This window comes from Salmo salar, chromosome 07 (genome assembly GCF_965601325.2).
Source record: "Salmo salar chromosome 07, fSalSal1, whole genome shotgun sequence".
NCBI lineage: Eukaryota > Metazoa > Chordata > Actinopteri > Salmoniformes > Salmonidae > Salmo > Salmo salar.
The window spans coordinates 51,902,636-51,925,000 of NC_138297.1; the positions used below are offsets into that span (position 1 = coordinate 51,902,636).

Sequence of the window (22,365 nt, forward strand, 5' to 3'; positions counted from 1 at the left end):
AAATGAACATGTTCGGAATATACTGTATCAATTAGCAGACCTGTATCTGATGTAGCTTCTTACACCGCTCTTGTAAGGTGAATCCTATGTACAATCAGCTGATCATTGTCAGGTTTAAAAGGATGACATTACTAATGGAAAAAAATAGCATTATGTCTTGACGTGTGCTGTATCTAATAAACATCTGGCTGAAACGTACCATAAACACGGATAATATAGGGTAACTACAGTATGGTACCCAAGGGCAATGCAGCTCCCTGAACCATAGCAGTAACACCAACACATACTGGTAAATATAGGGCATTGCACCAGTCATTCCAATTAAAAAGCCTTCTTTACACACTATAATGAAAGGGAGAACTGAGAATGGATGTGATGTGATGCAGTCTAACCACATTATCAACAAACCTACTGTTATTCAATCTCCCTACACTTCAAATCCTATAGGGGGAAAAATATGTTTTATTGTCACATACACCAGATGGGTGCAGTGAAATGTGTTGTTTTACAGGGTCAGCCATAGTAGTACGCAGCCCTGGAGCAAATCAGGGTGAAGTGCCTTACACAAGGGCACAATGACAGATTTTTCACCTTGTCGGCTCGGGTATTCGAACCAGTGACATTTTGGTTACTGGCCCAATGCTCTAACTGCTAGGCTACCTGCCGCCCAGTCCTCAGTACAGGCCTCAGTAAAGCAGCCATTGACAGGTCTCAACATTGCAGTGAACGCAAGAAAAGAGGGAACCAGAGAGAGGAAGTGAGTGAGAGCAGAGAAGAGGTAAAAGGAGAGGAAGGACTAACCGTTTTCGAGGAGGGTGCTGCGAGGGTCTCCATTTCCTCGTGGGTCACCCATACATTGCCTGACGGCTAGGAGTGCGGTGCCCAAGAGAAGACAGCAGCAGCAGCAGCAGTAGTCCGCCAGGAGGGGCAAGCAGTATTAAAGAAGAAGAGCAGCACCACTGTAAGCCAATAGTGTTATAGCATCATGGTCAGATGATGAACAGGCCCACCCCTCTGGGGTCAAAGGGCACGCACAGTACACAAACAAACACAGACACAAAAATGATTGAGGTAGAAGATGTCCTTAACCACAGATTTAGGATCAGATACTCTATCCCCATCATAACCTTATCCATTAAAGGGGTGAAATACTATCTGATCCTGTATCAGTGGTTTGGGGAAACTTCTGACTTTGGATAGACAAAAACAGCACATAACACAGAAGCAGCCCACCTACACAGGTGCAGCACATACGGGCCAAAAGAACACATTTACCATGCATGACAAGACTGGTTCACCATAAACTAGTGTAGTAGTGGATTAGTACAGGGGTTTGGAGCAAACAGACACAAATACAAACATGCATATCCACCTCAGTCTAGTTTGATATACCTCAGTGTACCACACCGTTAAACCCCATTCTAACAGACTCAGTCTAGTTTGATATACCTCAGTGTACCACACCGTTAAACCCCTTTCTAACAGACTCAGTCTAGTTTGATATACCTCAGTGTACCACACCGTTAAACCCCATTCTAACAGACTCAGTCTAGTTTGATATACCTCAGTGTACCACACCGTTAAACCCCATTCCAACCCATTTTAATCTGTTGTTGATTCTAATTTTAGCAGCCATGATTGCTGTGCTTTGCAGCCCCACTGGATCATGCTGTCATGACCTAGATAAGAACACTTGAGGGGATGACAATCTCTATTAAAGACACCGTACTAAAGGGCTGCTCATGCATGCTTGTTTCACACTATAGAGCCGAGCCAAGCCCAGCTGTACTGGGCAGCACAGTACGGTTCGGGTCGGCCCCATAGGGTGAATCAGACGTCCCTGTCTGTGAGCTTAAAGGCAGCAGAATAACCAGTCCTGTGACTGGTCGAATAAAGAAGTCTGCTCCCAACCCCACGTTTTCCCCGTCGGTGTTCTGCTTGTCAGACACTTCCCCTGCATTTACAGGGTTGATTAACCCGGAGTGTAAACTTAAAGTGGCCATTTGGTTCAGAGGGGCAGGGAACTGACCAACAGTCACAGCAGGGGGCACCAGGCCAGAGGGGGTCTATAGAGTCATATTCCCAGAGTTCACTGCTCCTTGATGAAAGATTCATGAGCAGTTTAAGTGTGTGTGTGTGTGTGTGTGTGTGTGTGTGTGTGTGTGTGTGTGTGTGTGTGTGTGTGTGTGTGTGTGTGTGTGTGTGTGCGTGTGTGTGTGTGTGTGCAAATGTGATAAAGCTACATAGAATAAACAGTTTGTAGCATTAAGCTAAGCAGGTTCCTCAGAGGTTACATGAAATCACCATGACAACTCGGAGCTGTGAAACAGAGGTATAAAATAGCTGCTGGTGTGGTAAATTAGAGTAAATGCTTCAGAGCTGAATTAAGTGCATGAGCTGACTGACACTACTGAGTGATAAACAAGCCGGCCTTAACCGGTTTCCTCCCATTCTCTCCAACATTCAGTTACCAACACAAAGAATAGAGATGCTACACACGTCAGGTTCTCTGACCGTGAAGGCGTTACAATACAAACTAGCAGAAATAGCTTCTTGGGTGTCTTTACCCTTGAAGACTATACCGTCTGTGTGTATGTATGCGTGCGTGTGCGTGTGTATCGGAGTTAAGAATGTGCCGTAAGCTCACTCAAAATGTCACCGGTGGAGCTATCGAATAGGATGCTGTATCTATAGCTCAATGTGTTTGTTGTCAAGCAGGCGGTCACGTGTGTTGGTGTGGTAGAGGAGCCTGGTTAAAGCCCAATCAGAGGCAGGTTCAGGGAGGCAGCGCTATATGCTAAGCTAACACTGACGGCAGTTACATGCATGGGTGTGTGTGTGTGTGTGTGTGTGTGTGTGTGTGTGTGTGTGTGTGTGTGTGTGTGTGTGTGTGTGTGTGTGTGTGTCAATGGACACTCACGGTTCTGGAGGTTGGCGGGGCAGATGGACTGGTGAGGGAGACCATCTCCTGGATGGCCAGGCGTAGTTTGAGGCGGTGCAGGGGGTTACTGATGCCGATCTCCCTCTGGATCTCTGTGTCCGACAGGGCAGACATGATGGCACCGCTCTTCACGTTGGCACGACATGCCGCCACGTACCAGGCGGGCATCCCCAGCCACAACTGAAACAGGAGGAGGAAGACCATTTGTGATTTCATGTAAAGTAGCGAGTGAGCTTGTTTTAACAAATTATAGGTGATGTGGTGGGAGAACTTGTCTATCTTCCTTACTTATGGTAGACAAGTTGTGTAGAGCTTCCTTGTTTTAATAAAGATCTACTGAGAAACAGTAGGGGGCAGTCATGGTTGAAATGTTCACCTTGTATGTCAAGCATGTTCTTTCATAATTAAATGAGGAAAAACTGAATACAGACATGGGATATTTCAATGAAGACAGAAAATAAACTGTGATGATTCATTGATAGGCAACGCATTCATTTACTTAATATTAATCAACATCACTATGGCCTTTATGAGGTGTAATGTCAAGCAATTACAATCAAACCCATTTGGAATTGATTTAACAGGGAAAAGGTGTGCTGGGGAGAACATGGCATAGTAAATCACAGAGTAGACCTTTACCAACAGGCCTCTGAGGCTTCCACCAAGGTGACATCAAAATCTGGGACATTGTCTCCTATAATATCAGTGAGATCCAGATTCAACACACTGCTGGTCCCATAGGCCCAACGCCAGAGTGTTTCCCAGCTCCACTCTTCCAGTACCCCCAACAGCCCACAGTGTTGTTATAGCCTGGGACAAACACACCTCATTCAACTCATTTTGGGCTTGATGATCAGTTGACCAGTTGTATCAGGTGTGCTTGTACAGGGCTACAGTAAAAATTAGTACTGCTGGGGGTACTGGAGGACTGGAGTTGGGGAAACACTGGATTAGATAATTGACTTAATATAATAAAGCACAAAGAGTAATGTCAGCAGGAGGCGTAATCATTTTATAATATTATAATAACTCTCGCTAACATGCTGACTACGGCATTGGGTCGTAATTACAACACAATACATCCAACCATTATGTAACAGCACTGTGTCGTTCCATGTTTTGATTTAAGGAAAGTATCTGGTTTGCATTTCGAAGTGCTGTATTAGAAAGGTTGACCATTAGATTGAGGTAAGGCATCGGGTAATTGATTTGAAATGTGAAACATCATCAACGGTCAGAGGTTAGAGGATAATGGGTGTCATATCTCAGGTGAATGCTGAGTGTGCAGACTGGGGAGGCAAGGAGGAATAGACCACCTCACTGGGGGGGGAATATTATCTTCTTCACAGAGTGGGAGTCTGGCACAGACCTTGTAAATCTATCCCAGAGGCGGGAAGATTGAGAATGGCTCCAGGCCAGAGTAGAGGAGTGCCTACCTCTAGCCAGGCCACCACTGTGGGGCCGTCCCATTGGGCGAAAGGTAAGCCTTTCCTCCTCGCCTCTTCCAACAGCTCGTGCCTGGGGGCGGGAACAGAGACATGGGATTAATGCACTGCACACACACATATACTGAGACACTCACCCCCCTCACACAAGGCACTAGTATTACACCGAGATTTTGTGTGTGTGTTCACTGTACAGTGCCACACACTTTATCTCTCACAGGCCAGAGCTTCCACCTTATCATACATCAATCTCTCCACACACACACTGCATGTAAAATGAGTACGCTCTCTCTCTGCCCCAAGCTCTCTCTCTCTGCCTCTATCTCTGTCTGCCTCTCTCTCCCCCCTCTGCCTCTTTCTCTCTCTTTCTCTCTCTGCCCCTCTCTCTCTCACCATCTGGTCCAGACACACCTTCAAGGGACAGCTAGGGCTGCTGGGCTGCTCACTGAAGCCTGACTTTGATTTGCTAATCTGAAGAACCACAAATCTCCACTTGTCTCTGTGCTGCAGCTGGGAATGTATTACTACTGCTGAGATACTAACCACAGAGAGACTGGGCTTTTTATGCTGACTGCGATACCCTTTTGAGAGTCTTGCTGAATGTATTATTTCTGGCCATCTTTAAATCGTGTCTGGCGTCTTTATTCACATTCTTAAAAAAAAAAGTAACACTTCATTTGTGTGGCGGTGGAAGTGTTCAATAGGTAAACTAAGATGGTCCGAGTGAAATAGAGAAATGTGTTATTTGTGCTGAGCACCACTTTGAAAGCTGTCCTAAGCATTCCTGCCGCCAAACTCAGCTCAGAGTAAATTGCACCTTATCTAGGGAGAGCAGAGGAGAGGAGCTTCTCTTTACTCAGTCATGTACCAGGCAATTTGTAATATGCTGATTCCTGCGACACCAACTCTGTTAGGCAGAGTGAGAGACAGAGAACTGATGAACAGTCTATATAAATGTGTGTTTGGGGTGTGTGTGTGTCTCATCTTTATTGCTGTGTGCACACTGCTAACTAATGGAGTTGGGAAGCAGATGGGTGGGAGGCCTACGGTGTAGAAAAGAACCAGAGAGGCTACGCGAGAGAGATACCCAACTGTGGAACGCTACTTCCTGAAGACAGTTGATAGTGTCTGGTTGGTCTAAGAGTCTGAATATAGAGAGGGCCTGTTGAGCTGATAAATACATAACTCACACAACATGCTACACACAAAAACAGACTTCTGAAGTTACAATTCCATTCAGTGAACAGAATACTTCATGAGAGCTCTAAGGCAGAAACTAGTTCCTGAGTGCAGCTAAAATGTCTTCCATCTGGAGACATAGTGGCCAACATGAGGCATATGGAGAAAAGGCATGTGACACATTATGTATGTGACTTGGTCAGAGTTGAAGGCCTCAGTGCAGAGAAAGGGCACTTGAATACACCATACAAACACTGAATGGACTGACACACAACATAGGAGATGTGTCCATTGATATCAATCAATTTGTTTCCATTCAATGTCGTGTCAATACAACAGGCATATAGATAGATATGTTCATGTCAGGTTCTTAGGCATGAGATATACATCCACTGAACATAGCTGGGAAAGGAAGGAAACAGTTATGACAAAGAAAATAAAACAACAAGATATGACGCCCCATAACCCGGTATCAGAACCGGTTATATCTCACAGTCACAGATATAGAAACACGCACAAGGAAGGAGGAAGGTATTGGACATTCCAAGTATAAAAATCAACCCCATTAACGGGTGACGCCACACATTCTTTGTCCAGCCATGGATGCAGCCGCCACTGCACTGTGGGGGAGAAACATTTTATACGGTAAATGAAAAAATAGAAAGATCGAAAGGAAGAAAGATAGCTAGAAAGCAAGGGGTCATTAACAGCCATAGAGGGACAGAGTGACGTCAGCTTTGGCACCGGCCATTGGGAGGGGGACAGATGGATGGACAGAGAGGTGGACAGACGGCACAGCGCTGACAATGGAGATGTCCAGGTTTCACACTGTCACAACTTACCCGCTTCTTTAGTCACATGATGAGAGGGAGGGAGGAAGAGTACAAGGAGAGAGAGAGAGGAAGAGAAAGTGACGGGAGACAAAAAGTGCACAAATGTTAATGAGTTAACAGCCCCCCCCCCCCTTACCACCTTGCCCCCAAACACACACACGAATGCACAAACACACACACACACACACACACACACACACACTGCCCATACATGCACGGACACATATTCAAACACACACACACATGGACGCAGGCACCCCCCCCCACACACACACACACACACACACACACACACACACACACACACACACACACACACACACACACACACTGCAAAATAGAAACAGTCTCTCAAGTAGACATGTGACAAGAGCTTTTCCAAAGACTGACATTAGAACAGTAGAACGACAAGTCAAAGAGTTGTATTGGTTAGCAAAAGAAAAGCCCCTTTCTTCTTCTCTTTGGTCGATGCAGCTTTTTACAGCATCGCGTGCAGGCAGACGAAAGATAATGCACTTGGGGCAAGACACCTGCAATGCATTGGTTCACATTCTTCACAGGAACAAACCAGCCAAATGCCAAACATTACCCAACACATCACACATACACAACACATCAGCAATGAACCAATGAACGATCACGATATTGACCAGGCTGAAAATGTCAATGCAAATTCAGCAGGCAGTTCAATAGCATGCACTGGAGGAGAGCATCAAGATGCAAGGCGGTCCACTTCCTGGAAAACTGGAGAATCGACACAAAACAAAACACACAGTCGTCATCATCATAATACCTTCTATTGATCATCTGTAAGGGTGGGAAAGTTATTGTCATGACAACTCAAAGCTCGTCTACAGAGAACGTATTTGTCATTTGGCACTGACACGGTAGACACATCCATCCCCAGTTGAAAGGAGATGAAACTTGCACATGAGGGAACCCCCCTGTTTTGTCGTTCATGTGTGGGTTTAAAGGAGGACTATATCTGGAAAACCAAACCAAAAGCATGAACTAAAATCGTAGGCCTACATGTGTGACATGAATAGACTTCTAACCCAATCAATAGTCTGACTGTGTGTTTGGTAAGGGGGGATCCCTGTACGTCTATTGTACGTCTATTCAGGTTCCTGGTCTGTATTGATCCTCTCTCTCTGCTGGAGAGTGAGAGTATTGGAGATGTATCTTCTATCCAGCCACATGTGGAACTGCCTCCTATACAGGGAAAGGACTAATGAAACCCCACAGGGATTCCTCACCAGCCACTGGGATCAAAGGTTGGAAACAAGATAACGATCTCTATTCAGATTTACTATAGACAGACACAGCTGTCTGGCACATAAAAAGGTGTGTGTATCAAAACTCTTTACTACAGTAGTGTCATGTACAGTAGATTAACACAGGGGGGTGTTAGTACTGGTGTGGTACATTGCCCAGTGTTTCTAGTGACACAGATATGATTTATCTCCCACTGGCTGTGATGTGAGCCAATCGAGTATTATTGAGCGCAAGGTTGTTGTTTGTTTGGGGTGAAATGCTGTGGTGGCAGGTTTGATCGGCAGGAGGGGGGTGTTGTGAAAGCTTACTTCTTTTTCAGCCGGCGGTCTTTCTCAGCCTGAGTCCCCAGCTTCCCCACAGCCATGTCCTGACCCAGGTCTGGATCAGACACTCCTGTGAGAGAGGGAGAATGGGACATTACTGCACTGCCTGCATGGCTCATAGAAATCATCCAGTGTAGATAGTATCCAGACAGTACTAGCAAGGAGCCACCCTTATCTCCTCTGAATCTGTACTCAACAGAGAGTTTACGCTTTTTCATAGTCACATTATCTAGTTCACACAGATGGGTGATGTTTGTAGGTGATGTTTGGGTGGTGAGGTGGTAAGTAATAACCTCTGTGACAAGTATCATCTAACATAATACAGGCAGGTTAGGGCCCTCAGATCCTCAAAAAGTTCTACAGCTGCACCGGCGAGAGCATCTTGACTGACTGCATCACTACTTCATATGGCAATTGGGCCAGCACAGTACATCACTGGGGCCAAGCTCCCTGCCATCCAGGATCTCTATATCAGGTAGGTTCAGAGGAAGGCTAAAAAAATGTGGCCTTTGAGACAGCCTTTATCCCAAAGCCACAAGACTGCAAAATAGTCAATTAATGGTACCTGAACTATCTGCACTGACTCTATCTTGCACCGACCCTACGCACACTCACTAGACTATATATACACACCATATACACACTCACTAGACTACATATACACACACCATACACACTCACTAGACTACATATACACACCATACACACTCACTAGACTATATATACACACCCACTAGACTATATATACACACCATATACACACTCACTAGACTACATATACACACCATACACACTCACTAGACTACATATACACACCATACACACTCACTAGACTACATATACACACCATACATACTCACTAGACTACATATACACACCATACACACTCACTAGACGATATATACACCATACACACTCACTAGACTATATATACACACCAAACACACTCACTAGACTACATATACACACCATACACACTCACTGGACTACATATACACACTCACTAGACTATATATACACACCATATACACACTCACTAGACTACATATACACACCATATACACACTCACTAGACTACATATACACACCATACGCACTCACTAGACTACATATACACACCATACACACTCACTAGACTACATATACACACCATACATACTCACTAGACTACATATACACACCATACACACTCACTAGACGATATATACACCATACACACTCACTAGACTATATATACACACCAAACACACTCACTAGACTACATATACACACCATACACACTCACTAGACTACATATACACACCATACACACTCACTGGACTACATATACACACTCACTAGACTATATATACACACCATATACACACTCACTAGACTACATATACACACCATACACACTCACTAGACTATATATACACACCATATACACACTGACTAGACTACATATACACACCATATACACTCACTAGACTATATACACACACCGTATACACACTGACTAGACAATATATACACCCCATATACACACTCACTAGACTATATATACACACCATATACACACTCACTAGACTATATATACACACCATATACACTCACTACACTATATATATACACCATATACACACTCACTAGACTATATATACACACCATATACACACTCACTAGACTATATATACACACCATATACACACTCACTAGACTATATATACACACCATATACACACTCACTAGACTATATATACACACCATATACACACTCACTAGACTACATATACACACACCATATACACTCACTAGACTACATATACACACCATATACACACTCACTAGACTACATATACAAACCATATACACACTCACTAGACTACATATACACACCATACACACTCACTAGACTATATATACACACCATATACACACTCACTAGACTACATATACAAACCATACACACTCACTAGAATACATATACACCCCATATACACACTCACTAGACTATATATACACACCATATACACACTCACTAGACTATATATACACACCATATACACACTCACTAGACTATATATACACACCATATACACACTCACTAGACTACATATACACACCATACACACTCACTAGACTACATATACACACCATACACACTCACTAGACGATATATACACCATACACACTCACTAGACGATATATACACCATACACACTCACTAGACTACATATACACACCATACACACTCACTAGACTACATATACACACCATACACACTCACTAGACTACATATACACACTCACTAGACTATATATACACACCATATACACACTCACTAGACTACATATACACACCATACACACTCACTAGACTATATATACACACCATATACACACTCACTAGACTACATATACACACCATATACACTCACTAGACTATATACACACACCGTATACACACTGACTAGACAATATATACACCCCATATACACACTCACTAGACTATATATACACACCATATACACTCACTACACTATATATATACACCATATACACACTCACTAGACTATATATACACACCATATACACACTCACTAGACTATATATACACACCATATACACACTCACTAGACTATATATACACACCATATACACACTCACTAGACTATATATACACACCATATACACACTCACTAGACTACATATACACACACCATATACACTCACTAGACTACATATACACACCATATACACACTCACTAGACTACATATACAAACCATATACACACTCACTAGACTACATATACACACCATACACACTCACTAGACTATATATACACACCATATACACACTCACTAGACTACATATACAAACCATACACACTCACTAGACTACATATACACCCCATATACACACTCACTAGACTATATATACACACCATATACACACTCACTAGACTATATATACACACCATATACACACTCACTAGACTATATATACACACCATATACACACTCACTAGACTACATATACACACTCACTAGACTATATATACACACCATATACACACTCACTAGACTATATATACACCCCATATACACACTCACTAGACTACATATACACACCATATACACACTCACTAGACTATATATACACCCCATATACACACTCACTAGACTACATATACACACTCACTAGACTATATATACACACCATATACACACTCACTAGACTATATATACAAACCATATACACACTCACTAGACTATATATACACACCATACACACTCACTAGACTATATATACACACCATATACACACTGACTAGACTATATATACACCCCATATACACACTCAATAAACTATATATACACACCATATACACACTCACTAGACTATATATACACACCACACACACTCACTAGACTACATATACACACCATATACACTCACTAGACTACATATACACACCATATACACACTCACTAGACTATATATACACACTATATACACACTCACTAGACTATATATACACACCATATACACACTCACTAGACAATATATACACCCCATATACACACTCACTAGACTACATATACACACCATATAAACACTCACTAGACTATATATACACACCATACACACTCACTAGACTACATATACACACACCATACACACTCACTAGACAATATATACACCCAATATACACACTCAATAGACTATATATACACACCATATACACACTCACTAGACAATATATACACCCCATATACACACTCAATAGACTATATATACACACCATATACACACTCACTAGACTATATATACACACCATATACACACTCACTAGACTACATATACACACCATACACACTCACTAGACTACATATACACACCATATACACACTCACTAGACTATATATACACCCCATATACACACTCACTAGACTACATATACACACCATATACACACTCACTAGACTATATATACACCCCATATACACACTCACTAGACTACATATACACACCATATACACACTCACTAGACTATATATACACACCACATACACACTCACTAGACTATATATACACACCATATACACACTCACTAGACTACATATACACACCATATACACACTCACTAGACTATATATACACCCCATATACACACTCACTAGACTATATATACACACCATATACACACTCACTAGACTATATATACACACCATATACACACTCACTAGACTATATATACACACCATATAAACACTCACTAGACTATATATACACACCATACACACTTACTAGACTACATATACACACACCATACACACTCACTAGACAATATATACACCCCATATACACACTCAATAGACTATATATACACACCATATACACACTCACTAGACAATATATACACCCCATATACACACTCAATAGACTATATATACACACCATATACACACTCACTAGACTATATATACACACCATATACACACTCACTAGACTACATATACACACCATACACACTCACTAGACTATATATACACACCATATACACACTGACTAGACTATATATACACCCCATATACACACTCAATAAACTATATATACACACCATATAAACACTCACTAGACTATATATACACACCATATACACACTACACTGTCACTCCCACACAAATCTCTCACACATTCCCCCCCCCCCCCCCCCCCCCCCCACACACACACACACACACACACACACACACACACACCACACACACACACACACACACACACACACACACACACACACACACACACACACACACACACACACTCATAATTTGCTGCTGCTACTCTGTTCTTTATTTTACTCTTATTATGATCTATCCTGATGCCTAGTCACTTTACCCTGCATCAAATACCTTATTATTATCTATCCTGATGCCTAGTCACTTTACCCTGCCTTCATGTACATATCTACCTCAAATACCTTATTATTATCTATCCTGATGTCTAGTCACTTTACCCTGCCTTCATGTACATATTTACCTCAAATACCTTATTATTATCTATCCTGATGTCTAGTCACTTAACCCTGCCTTCATGTACATATCTACCTCAAATACCTTATTATTATCTATCCTGATGCCTAGTCACTTTACCCTGCCTTCATGTACATATCTACCTCAAATACCTTATTATTATCTATCCTGATGCCTACTGTAGTCACCTTACCTGGCCTTCATGTACATATCTACCTCAAATACCTTATTGTTATCTATCCTGATGCCTAGTCACTTTACCCTGCCTTCATGTACATATTTACCTCAAATACCTTATTATTATCTATCCTGATGCCTAGTCACTTTACCCTGCCTTCATGTACATATCTACCTCAAATACCTTATTATTATCTATCCTGATGTCTAGTCACCACCCTGCCTTCATGTACATATCAACCTGAAATACCTTATTATTATCTATCCTGATGCCTAGTCACTTTACCCTGCCTTCATGTACATATCTACCTCAAATACCTTATTATTATCTATCCTGATGCCTAGTCACTTTACCCTGCCTTCATGTACATATCTACCTCAAATACCTTATTATTATCTATCCTGATGCCTGGTCACTTTACCCTGCCTTCATGTACATATCTACCTCAAATACCTTGTTATTATCTATCATGATGCCTAGTCACTTTACTTCATGTACATATCTACCTCAAATACCTTGTTATTATCTATCCTGATGCCTAGTCACTACCCTGCCTTCATGTACATATCTACCTCAAATACCTTGTTATTATCTATCATGATGCCTAGTCACTTTACTTCATGTACATATCTACCTCAAATACCTTGTTATTATCTATCCTGATGCCTAGTCACTTTACCCTGCCTTCATGTACATATCTACCTCAAATACCTTGTTATTATCTATCCTGATGCCTAGTCACTTTACCCTGCCTTCATGTACATATCTACCTCAAATACCTTATTATTATCTATCCTGATGCCTAGTCACTTTACCCTGCCTTCATGTACATATCTACCTCAAATACCTTATTATTATCTATTCTGATGCCTACTGTAGTCACCTTACCTGGCCTTCATGTACATATCTACCTCAAATACCTTATTATTATCTATCCTGATGCCTAGTCACTTTACCCTGCCTTCATGTACATATCTACCTCAAATACCTTATTATTATCTATCCTGATGCCTAGTCACTTAACCCTGCCTTCATGTACATATCTACCTCAAATACCTTATTATTATCTATCCTGATGCCTAGTCACTTTACCCTGCCTTCATGTACATATCTACCTCAAATACCTTATTATTATCTATCCTGATGCCTAGTCACTTTACCCGGCCTTCATGTACATACTGTATCTACCTCAAATAACTTGTTATTATCTATCCTGATGTCTAGTCACTTTACCCTGCCTTCATGTACATATCTACCTCAAATACCTTATTATTATCTATCCTGATGCCTAGTCACTTTACCCTGCCTTCATGTACATATCTACCTCAAATACCTTATTATTATCTATCCTGATGCCTAGTCACTTTACCCTGCCTTCATGTACATATCTACCTCAAATACCTTATTATTATCTATCCTGATGCCCTAGTCACTTTACCCTGCCTTCATGTACATATCTACCTCAAATACCTTATTATTATCTATCCTGATGCCTAGTCACTTTACCCTGCCTTCATGTACATATCTACCTCAAATACCTTGTTATTATCTATCCTGATGCCTAGTCACTTTACCCTGCCTTCATGTACATATCTACCTCAAATACCTTGTTATTATCTATCATGATGCCTAGTCACTTTACTTCATGTACATATCTACCTTAAATACCTTATTATTATCTATCCTGATGTCTAGTCACTTTACCCTGCCTTTATGTACATATCTACCTCAAATACCTTATTATTATCTATCCTAAACTGCCAAATGACAATGTAAATGAATGACTACTCATTAACCAAAGAGTATATAGAACAGATAAGAGCAACTCATATCAGAGAGGTGCTGAGTGTAGACCAGTACCTTGGCTCTGCCCGATGGCCTCCCTGTGGGCATGCAGCTGTGCCAGTCTGGTCTTCTCCTTCTTGCCAAACAGGCGTCCGATGGAGGACTTGATGCCCTTCTTCTTGGGCTGCTTGTTGATGGAGTCCTGACTGCTGGCTACGCTGCTCAGAGCACTGGCCTCTGCCTCCAGGTTGGCAGCAATGCTGCAAACACACACACGCACACATATGCACACACACGCATGCACGCACACACACACGGTCAAGGAAAAAGATACAACTTGGGTAAGAGACAATTTGTCTCATAAATTACCGTCAGGATGAAGAAGGTGGAGTGTGTGTGTGTGTGTGTGTGAGCGCTATAAGTGAAATATACCCTCGGGCCTCGTTGTGTGAGGAGGCTGGCAGTGTGCGGGTCATGCGTACGGTCCGGGGCGTGGGGGGAGGGGACGTCTCACACTTGATGGTAGCCTTGTCCTGGCCGTCATCGTCGGTGGCCGCAATCTGACCGTGGAGGGGTGAAGAGACCTGTTAGTAGCTTTTATTAAACTAGTGTATTAACACCTCACACATCAATCTCTACAACACTGTTACTACACTATAGTCACACCTCACACATCAATCTCTACAACACTGTTACTACACTATAGTAACACCTCACACATCAATCTCTACAACACTGTTACTACACTATAGTCATACCTCACACATCAATCTCTACAACACTGTTACTACACTATAGTCATACCTCACATATCAATCTCTACAACACTGTTATTACACTATAGTCACACCTCACACATCAATCTCTACAACACTGTTACTACACTATAGTAACACCTCACACATCAATCTCTACAACAATGTTACTACACTATAGTAACACCTCACACATCAATCTCTACAACACTGTTACTACACTATAGTAACACCTCACACATCAATCTCTACAACACTGTTACTACACTATAGTAACACCTCACACATCAATCTCTACAACACTGTTACTACACTATAGTAACACCTCACACATCAATCTCTACAACACTGTTACTACACTATAGTCATACCTCACATATCAATCTCTACAATACTGGTATTACACTATAGTCACACCTCACACATCAATCTCTACAACACTGTTTGCTTATAGGTCATCAGAGTCCAGTAATGGCAAGTTTACACCAGACCATGACAGTCATCTACAGGAAGACAGAGGTACTATGAATTTGAATTGTTTATTGTAATAAAATTAACATTTCATTAGTACTGTACCTTTCTCCTGTGTTTCCTCAGATCACTGGGCTGCAGGGTGGAGGACAGGAAAGCAAAGGAAAACAGCAGTTTACAGTAAATCAGTAAGATTAAACAAATGTCCTCGCCCATACAGAAACACCTCATTTATAGTTATAGACATGGCTAGCCGATATACCATCAGGTGGGCACATGACCTGTCAATTACACATTACACCACACAATCAATTACAGTGATTTGTTGACAAAATAACCTGCTTTGCCACTATTCATTTGAGAGGTATATAAAATCTAAGGCTCATTCTTTAAAAGCCCCTGGGTATTGGCAACATTCACTCTCTGAGACCGTCTGGCTGTCTGGATGGATGGATGGCTGGCTGTCTGTCTGGCTGGCTGGATGGCTGGATGGATGGATGGATTGTGGGGATTTGAATACTTTTAGCACAGTGGAGGATAGAAAAAAAGAGACAGACTCCCTGTGATGGGGACATCTGGAGCGCTACAGCCCTGGGTCAGTGTGCTGTGTGTGTGTGTGTGTGTGTGTGTGTGTGTGTGTGTGTGTGTGTGTGTGTGTGTGTGTGTGTGTGTGTGTGTGTGTGTGTGTGTGTGTGTGTGTGTGTGTGTGTGTGACAGACAAACAAAGAGATAGAGAGAGAAAATCCTCTATCGGCGGTACACACAGTCAACTGATCAGTTCATCCTAATGCGTGTATTTCTAGCCTGCCATTCAATCATGTCATCTGGGTATTCATCAGGGCAGACCTTTTTTCCTTGGTAGTATTGTCTCTATCCAGACAGTACTTTCATTGACCTAACAGACAGTACTTTTATTGACCTAACAGACAGTACTTTTATTGACCTAACATAGACAGTACTTTTATTGACCTAACAGACAGTACTTGTATTGACCTAATGTAGACAGTACTTTTATTGACCTAACGTAGACAGTACTTTTATTGACCTAACAGACAGTACTTTTATTGACCTAACAGACAGTACTTTTATTGACCTAACATAGACAGTACTTTTATTGACCTAACAGACAGTACTTTTATTGACCTAACAGACAGTACTTTTATTGAGCTAACAGACAGTCCTTGTATTGACCTAATGTAGACAGTACTTTTATTGACCTAACGTAGACAGTACTTTCATTGACCTACAGTGAGGGAAAAAAGTATTTGATCCCCTGCTGATTTTGTACGTTTGCCCACTGACAAAGAAATGATCAGTCTATAATTTTAATGGTAGATTTATTTGAACAGTGAGAGACAGAATAACAACAAAAAAATCCTGAAAAACTCATGTCAAAAATGTTATAAAATGATTTGCATTTTAATGAGGGAAATAAGTATTTGACCCCACTGCAAAACATGACTTAGTACTTGGTGGCAAAACCCTTGTTGCCAATCACAGAGGTCAGACGTTTCTTGTAGTTGGCCACCAGGTTTGCACACATCTCAGGAGGGATTTTGTCCCACTCCTCTTTGCAGATCTTCTCCAAGTCATTAAGGTTTTGAGGCTGACGTTTGGCAACTCGAACCTTCAGCTCCCTCCACAGATTTTCTATGGGATTAAGGTCTAAAGACGGGCTAGGCCACTCCAGGACCTTAATGTGCTTCTTCTTGAGCCACTCCTTTGTTGCCTTGGCCGTGTGTTTTGGGTCATTGTCATGCTGGAATACCCATCCACGACCCATTTTCAATGCCCTGGCTGAGGGAAGGAGGTTCCCACCCAAGATTTGACGGTACATGGCCCCGTCCATTGTCCCTTTGATGCGGTGAAGTTGTTCTGTCCCCTTAGCAGAAAAACACCCCCCAAAGCATAATGTTTCCACCTCCATGTTTGACGGTGGGGATGGTATTCTTGGGGTCATAGGCAGCATTCCTCCTCCTCCAAACACGGCGAGTTGAGTTGATGCCAAAGAGCTCCATTTTGGTCTCATCTGACCACAACACATTCACCCAGTTGTCCTCTGAATCATTCAGATGTTCATTGGCAAACTTCAGACGGGCATGTATATGTGCTTTCTTGAGCAGGGGGACCTTGCGGGCGCTGCAGGATTTCAGTCCTTCAACGCGTAGTGTGTTGTCAATTGTTTTCTTGGTGACTATGGTCCCAGCTGCCTTGAGAGCATTGACAAGATCCTCCCGTGTAGTTCTGGGCTGATTCCTCATCGTTCTCATGATCATTGCAACTCCACAAGGTGAGATCTTGCATGGAGCCCCAGGCCGAGTGGATTGACAGTTCTTTTGTGTTTCTTCCATTTGCGAATAATCGCACCAACTGTTGTCACCTTCTCACCAAGCTGCTTGGCGATGGTCTTGTAGCCTATTCCAGCCTTGTGTAGGTCTACAATCTTGTCCCTGACATCCTTGGAGAGCTCTTTGGTCTAGGCCATGGTGGAGAGTTTGGAATCTGATTGATTGCTTCTGTGGACAGGTGTCTTTTATACAGGTAACAGCTGAGATTAGGAGCACTCCCTTTAAGAGTGTGCTCCTAATCTCAGCTCATTACCTGTATAAAAGACACCTGGGAGCCAGAAATCTTTCTGATTGAGAGGGGGTCAAATACTTATTTCCCTCATTAAAATGCAAATCAATTTATAACATTTCTGACATGCGTTTTTTTTAATTTTTTTTATTCTGTCTCTCACTGTTCAAATAAACCTACCATTAAAATTATAGACTGATCATTTCTTTGTCAGTGGGCAAACGTACAGAATCAGCAGGGGATCAAATACTTTTTTCCCTCACTGTAACGTAGACAGTACTTTTATTGACCTAATGTAGACAGTACTTTTATTGACCTAACGTAGACAGTACTTTTATTGACCTAACGTAGACAGTACTTTTATTGACCTAACGTAGACAGTACTTTTATTGACCTAACGTAGACAGTACTTTTATTGACCTAACGTAGACAGTACTTTTATTGACCTAACGTAGACAGTACTTTCATTGACCTAATGTAGACAGTATTTTTATGGACCTAACGTAGACAGTACTTTTATTGACCTAACAGACAGTACTTGTATTGACCTAACGTAGATAGTACTTTTATTGACCTAACAGACAGTACTTGTGTTGACCTAACAGATAGTACTTTTATTGACCTAACGTAGACAGTACTTTTATTGACCTAATGTGGACAGTACTTTTATTGACCTAACGTTGACAGCACTTTTATTGACCTAATGTAGACAGTACTTTTATTGACCTAACGTTGACAGCACTTTTATTGACCTAATGTAGACAGTACTTGTATTGCTCAATAGGACAATAGTGGCAAAATATAAAAAATCTTCTGAAGTCCTTAAAACATAGTAAACAAACATAGCACAGACTATCACATCCTGGAATCTACAACACACACAAACCAAGCCAAGCTCTACGATGAAGGAGTAATGAACCCCAGCCAGATAGATTATGCAACTCAATCCATCAAGTAAAGAACACCATCTAAATCAAGTTGAAAGAAAGCCAATACATGCTTTTACAAGTGGCTGGCTAATGAAAAAAATCTACGTCTGGCTCTCTCTCAGAGCTGCTTTGAAATCTGGTCCAGGGTCATTTGAGGTTACTAGTTTACCATCAAATTGAGTTAACTTTCCGTTCTAGCATAATCAAGGGCAGCTCAGGTGAAGTAGACATATGAGGTCTATTGAAAGAGCAAGGCTGAGAACAAAGAAAGAGAGGCCAAACACAGCATACTGAATGCTGATCCCAGGTGCTTCTATTGGCCCTGTCCTGCACCACAATACAGACAGAGCCCGATACGGCTGTGGTAGCCTTCGTCAAGACTGGGATACCCTCGTACATACACTCCCCACCACACCTACAGCCCGTCCTGACCCCAGCAGCGTACCAGTGTCATGATACCCATGCGCTCCATGTCTGCGGTGCTGCGGTGGTCCAGCTTGGGGGTGGAGTGTCCGCTGGGCGGGGAGGAAGAGGCCAGGGAGGAGGCGGTGGCCGAGGCGGTGATGGAGGCTCCTGGGTGGTGCATACGGGCGAGGTTGAGACCCTCCAGGCTGACGCTGGCCACACGGTTCTCTATCTCCTCCGCCCGCAGCTCTGTCGACTCCTTCTCCTCCTGGATCAGTCTGGGAGAGAGGGGGAGGCAGAGAGGGAGGGAGGGATTGATTAGACTTATTTCACAGCTGTATTCAGCCACTGTATATATAGAAAGATCATTCACCCAACAGGACTCTGAGAATTCTCAGAATCCCTTGGTCCTTTGTGGTTCAATTCTCTGGATGTTCATGGAAATCTCCACTGCAGACCCATAGGGCTCCTCTTAAAGACAAAGCCGGGAGACAAAAAGCCAGTTCATTACCCATAAACCATATAGGCGCACAACACTACCTCACAACACTAATTAGTTTAGAATTTAATTCCCAGGGCTTCTGCCATCGGAGCTGAAATCGTATTCCAACTCAGCATATTCTTACCCAGAAATCACCCCGATGAGGCATGTCTCTATCGATTGTGCTTATAAGCAAAAAACAATAAAGGCCTTAGGTAAATTAACAACACTTCACTTTAAAATGTCACTTAAGCTTAGGGTTGTGTGAAATAATACTTGGCTAATCACCAGACAAGAAGATCAGAACAATATTAACAAGCAAGTAACAGACCCTGTATCTTGAATAAGCCCAAACCAGTAAATACTGTTGTTTGATTTCAAACTGTGTGAGGCTCCCAATGTTAACCAAGTGTTTATCATCTTAATACAATAGATTATTCTGACAGCTAACTGGGTAAATGATCAATACTTGAATAAAACTACAGTATATCAGTGTCAGCTCCTCACAGATTTTCTAGGTACTGTAACTGGCAGTATCTGAGGTTCGTGTTTAATTCCTCTAGACAGGGCATCACACTCTGCAGACAAGAGCCAACAGGCTTCAGCCCTGAAGGCAAGTGTGTCCACACACATCCCTGGATATCCAATCAATTACTGTCTCATTAAATCAATTTCATTGCCACAGAAACCTGAGGCACGGAGCCCACTGATAGGATGAGCCAGCTTTAGGGGTGGAGATAGCTAGGCCGACACCGATAAACACTCCCTCATGTCAAGCACTAAGAGGCATATTTTACCAATCAACAATGAAGTGACCAACATGGATTAATCAAATCAATGTGTCAGTAATATTTCTGAAGGAACTTTATCTGCATAACATACAACTTCATTTACATAAAGATCAGTCACAAGGGGTGTTTCCTGGCAATGAGACCTGACCAGGAAGCCCACAGTTTTTATCTGGTCCCTAGCATGGTCTGTCCAATAAGAGCAGGGTTAAAGTCAGGTAAATGTCTGGTCCCTAGCATGGTCTGTCCAATTAGAGCAGGGTTAAAGTCAGGTAAATGTCTGGTCCCTAGCATGGTCTGTCCAATTAGAGCAGGGTTACAGTCAGGTAAATGTCTGGTCCCTAGCATGGTCTGTCCAATTAGAGCAGGGTTAAAGTGGGGTAAATGTCTGGTCCCTTTCATGGTCTGTCCAATAACAGCAGGGTTAAAGTGGGGTAAATGTCTGGTCCCTTTCATGGTCTGTCCAATAAGAGCAGGGTTAAAGTGGGGTATATGTCTGGTTCCTAGCATGGTCTGTCCAATTAGAGCAGGGTTAAAGTCAGGTATATGTCTGGTTCCTAGCATGGTCTGTCCAATAACAGCAGGGTTACAGTCAGGTAAATGTCTGGTTCCTAGCATGGTCTGTCCAATTAGAGCAGGGTTACAGTCAGGTAAATGTCTGGTTCCTAGCATGGTCTGTCCAATTAGAGAAGGGTTAAAGTGGGGTATATGTCTGGTTCCTAGCATGGTCTGTCCAATAACAGCAGGGTTAAAGTCAGGTAAATGTCTGGTCCCTAGCATGGTCTGTCCAATAAGAGCAGGGTTAAAGTCAGGTAAATGTCTGGTCCCTAGCATGGTCTGTCCAATATGAGCAGGGTTAAAGTCAGGTAAATGTCTGGTCCCTAGCATGGTCTGTCCAATTAGAGCAGGGTTAAAGTCAGGTAAATGTCTGGTCCCTAGCATGGTCTGTCCAATTAGAGCAGGGTTAAAGTCAGGTAAATGT

General features: G+C 42.2%; 1 protein-coding gene across 5 annotated transcripts in view; it reads right to left on the reverse strand.

The window, feature by feature from the left end:
- LOC106609381 (liprin-alpha-2) overlaps window positions 1-22,365 on the reverse strand; it is a 206,351-nt gene that overhangs the window by 7,511 nt on the left and 176,475 nt on the right. For 4 of the 5 annotated variants that reach the window (XM_045722136.2, XM_082977753.1, XM_082977752.1 and 1 more), the window contains exons 16-23: window positions 20,155-20,392; window positions 16,309-16,338; window positions 15,410-15,537; window positions 15,053-15,237; window positions 7,982-8,066; window positions 4,378-4,459; window positions 2,921-3,121; window positions 802-867 (exon numbers count right to left, since the gene is read on the reverse strand). In XM_045722136.2, coding sequence (XP_045578092.1) covers window positions 802-867; window positions 2,921-3,121; window positions 4,378-4,459; window positions 7,982-8,066; window positions 15,053-15,237; window positions 15,410-15,537; window positions 16,309-16,338; window positions 20,155-20,392 — 1,015 coding nt within the window. The remainder of the gene's footprint in view (window positions 1-801; window positions 868-2,920; window positions 3,122-4,377; window positions 4,460-7,981; window positions 8,067-15,052; window positions 15,238-15,409; window positions 15,538-16,308; window positions 16,339-20,154; window positions 20,393-22,365) is intronic. The other variant, XM_082977754.1, reaches the window with a different exon arrangement.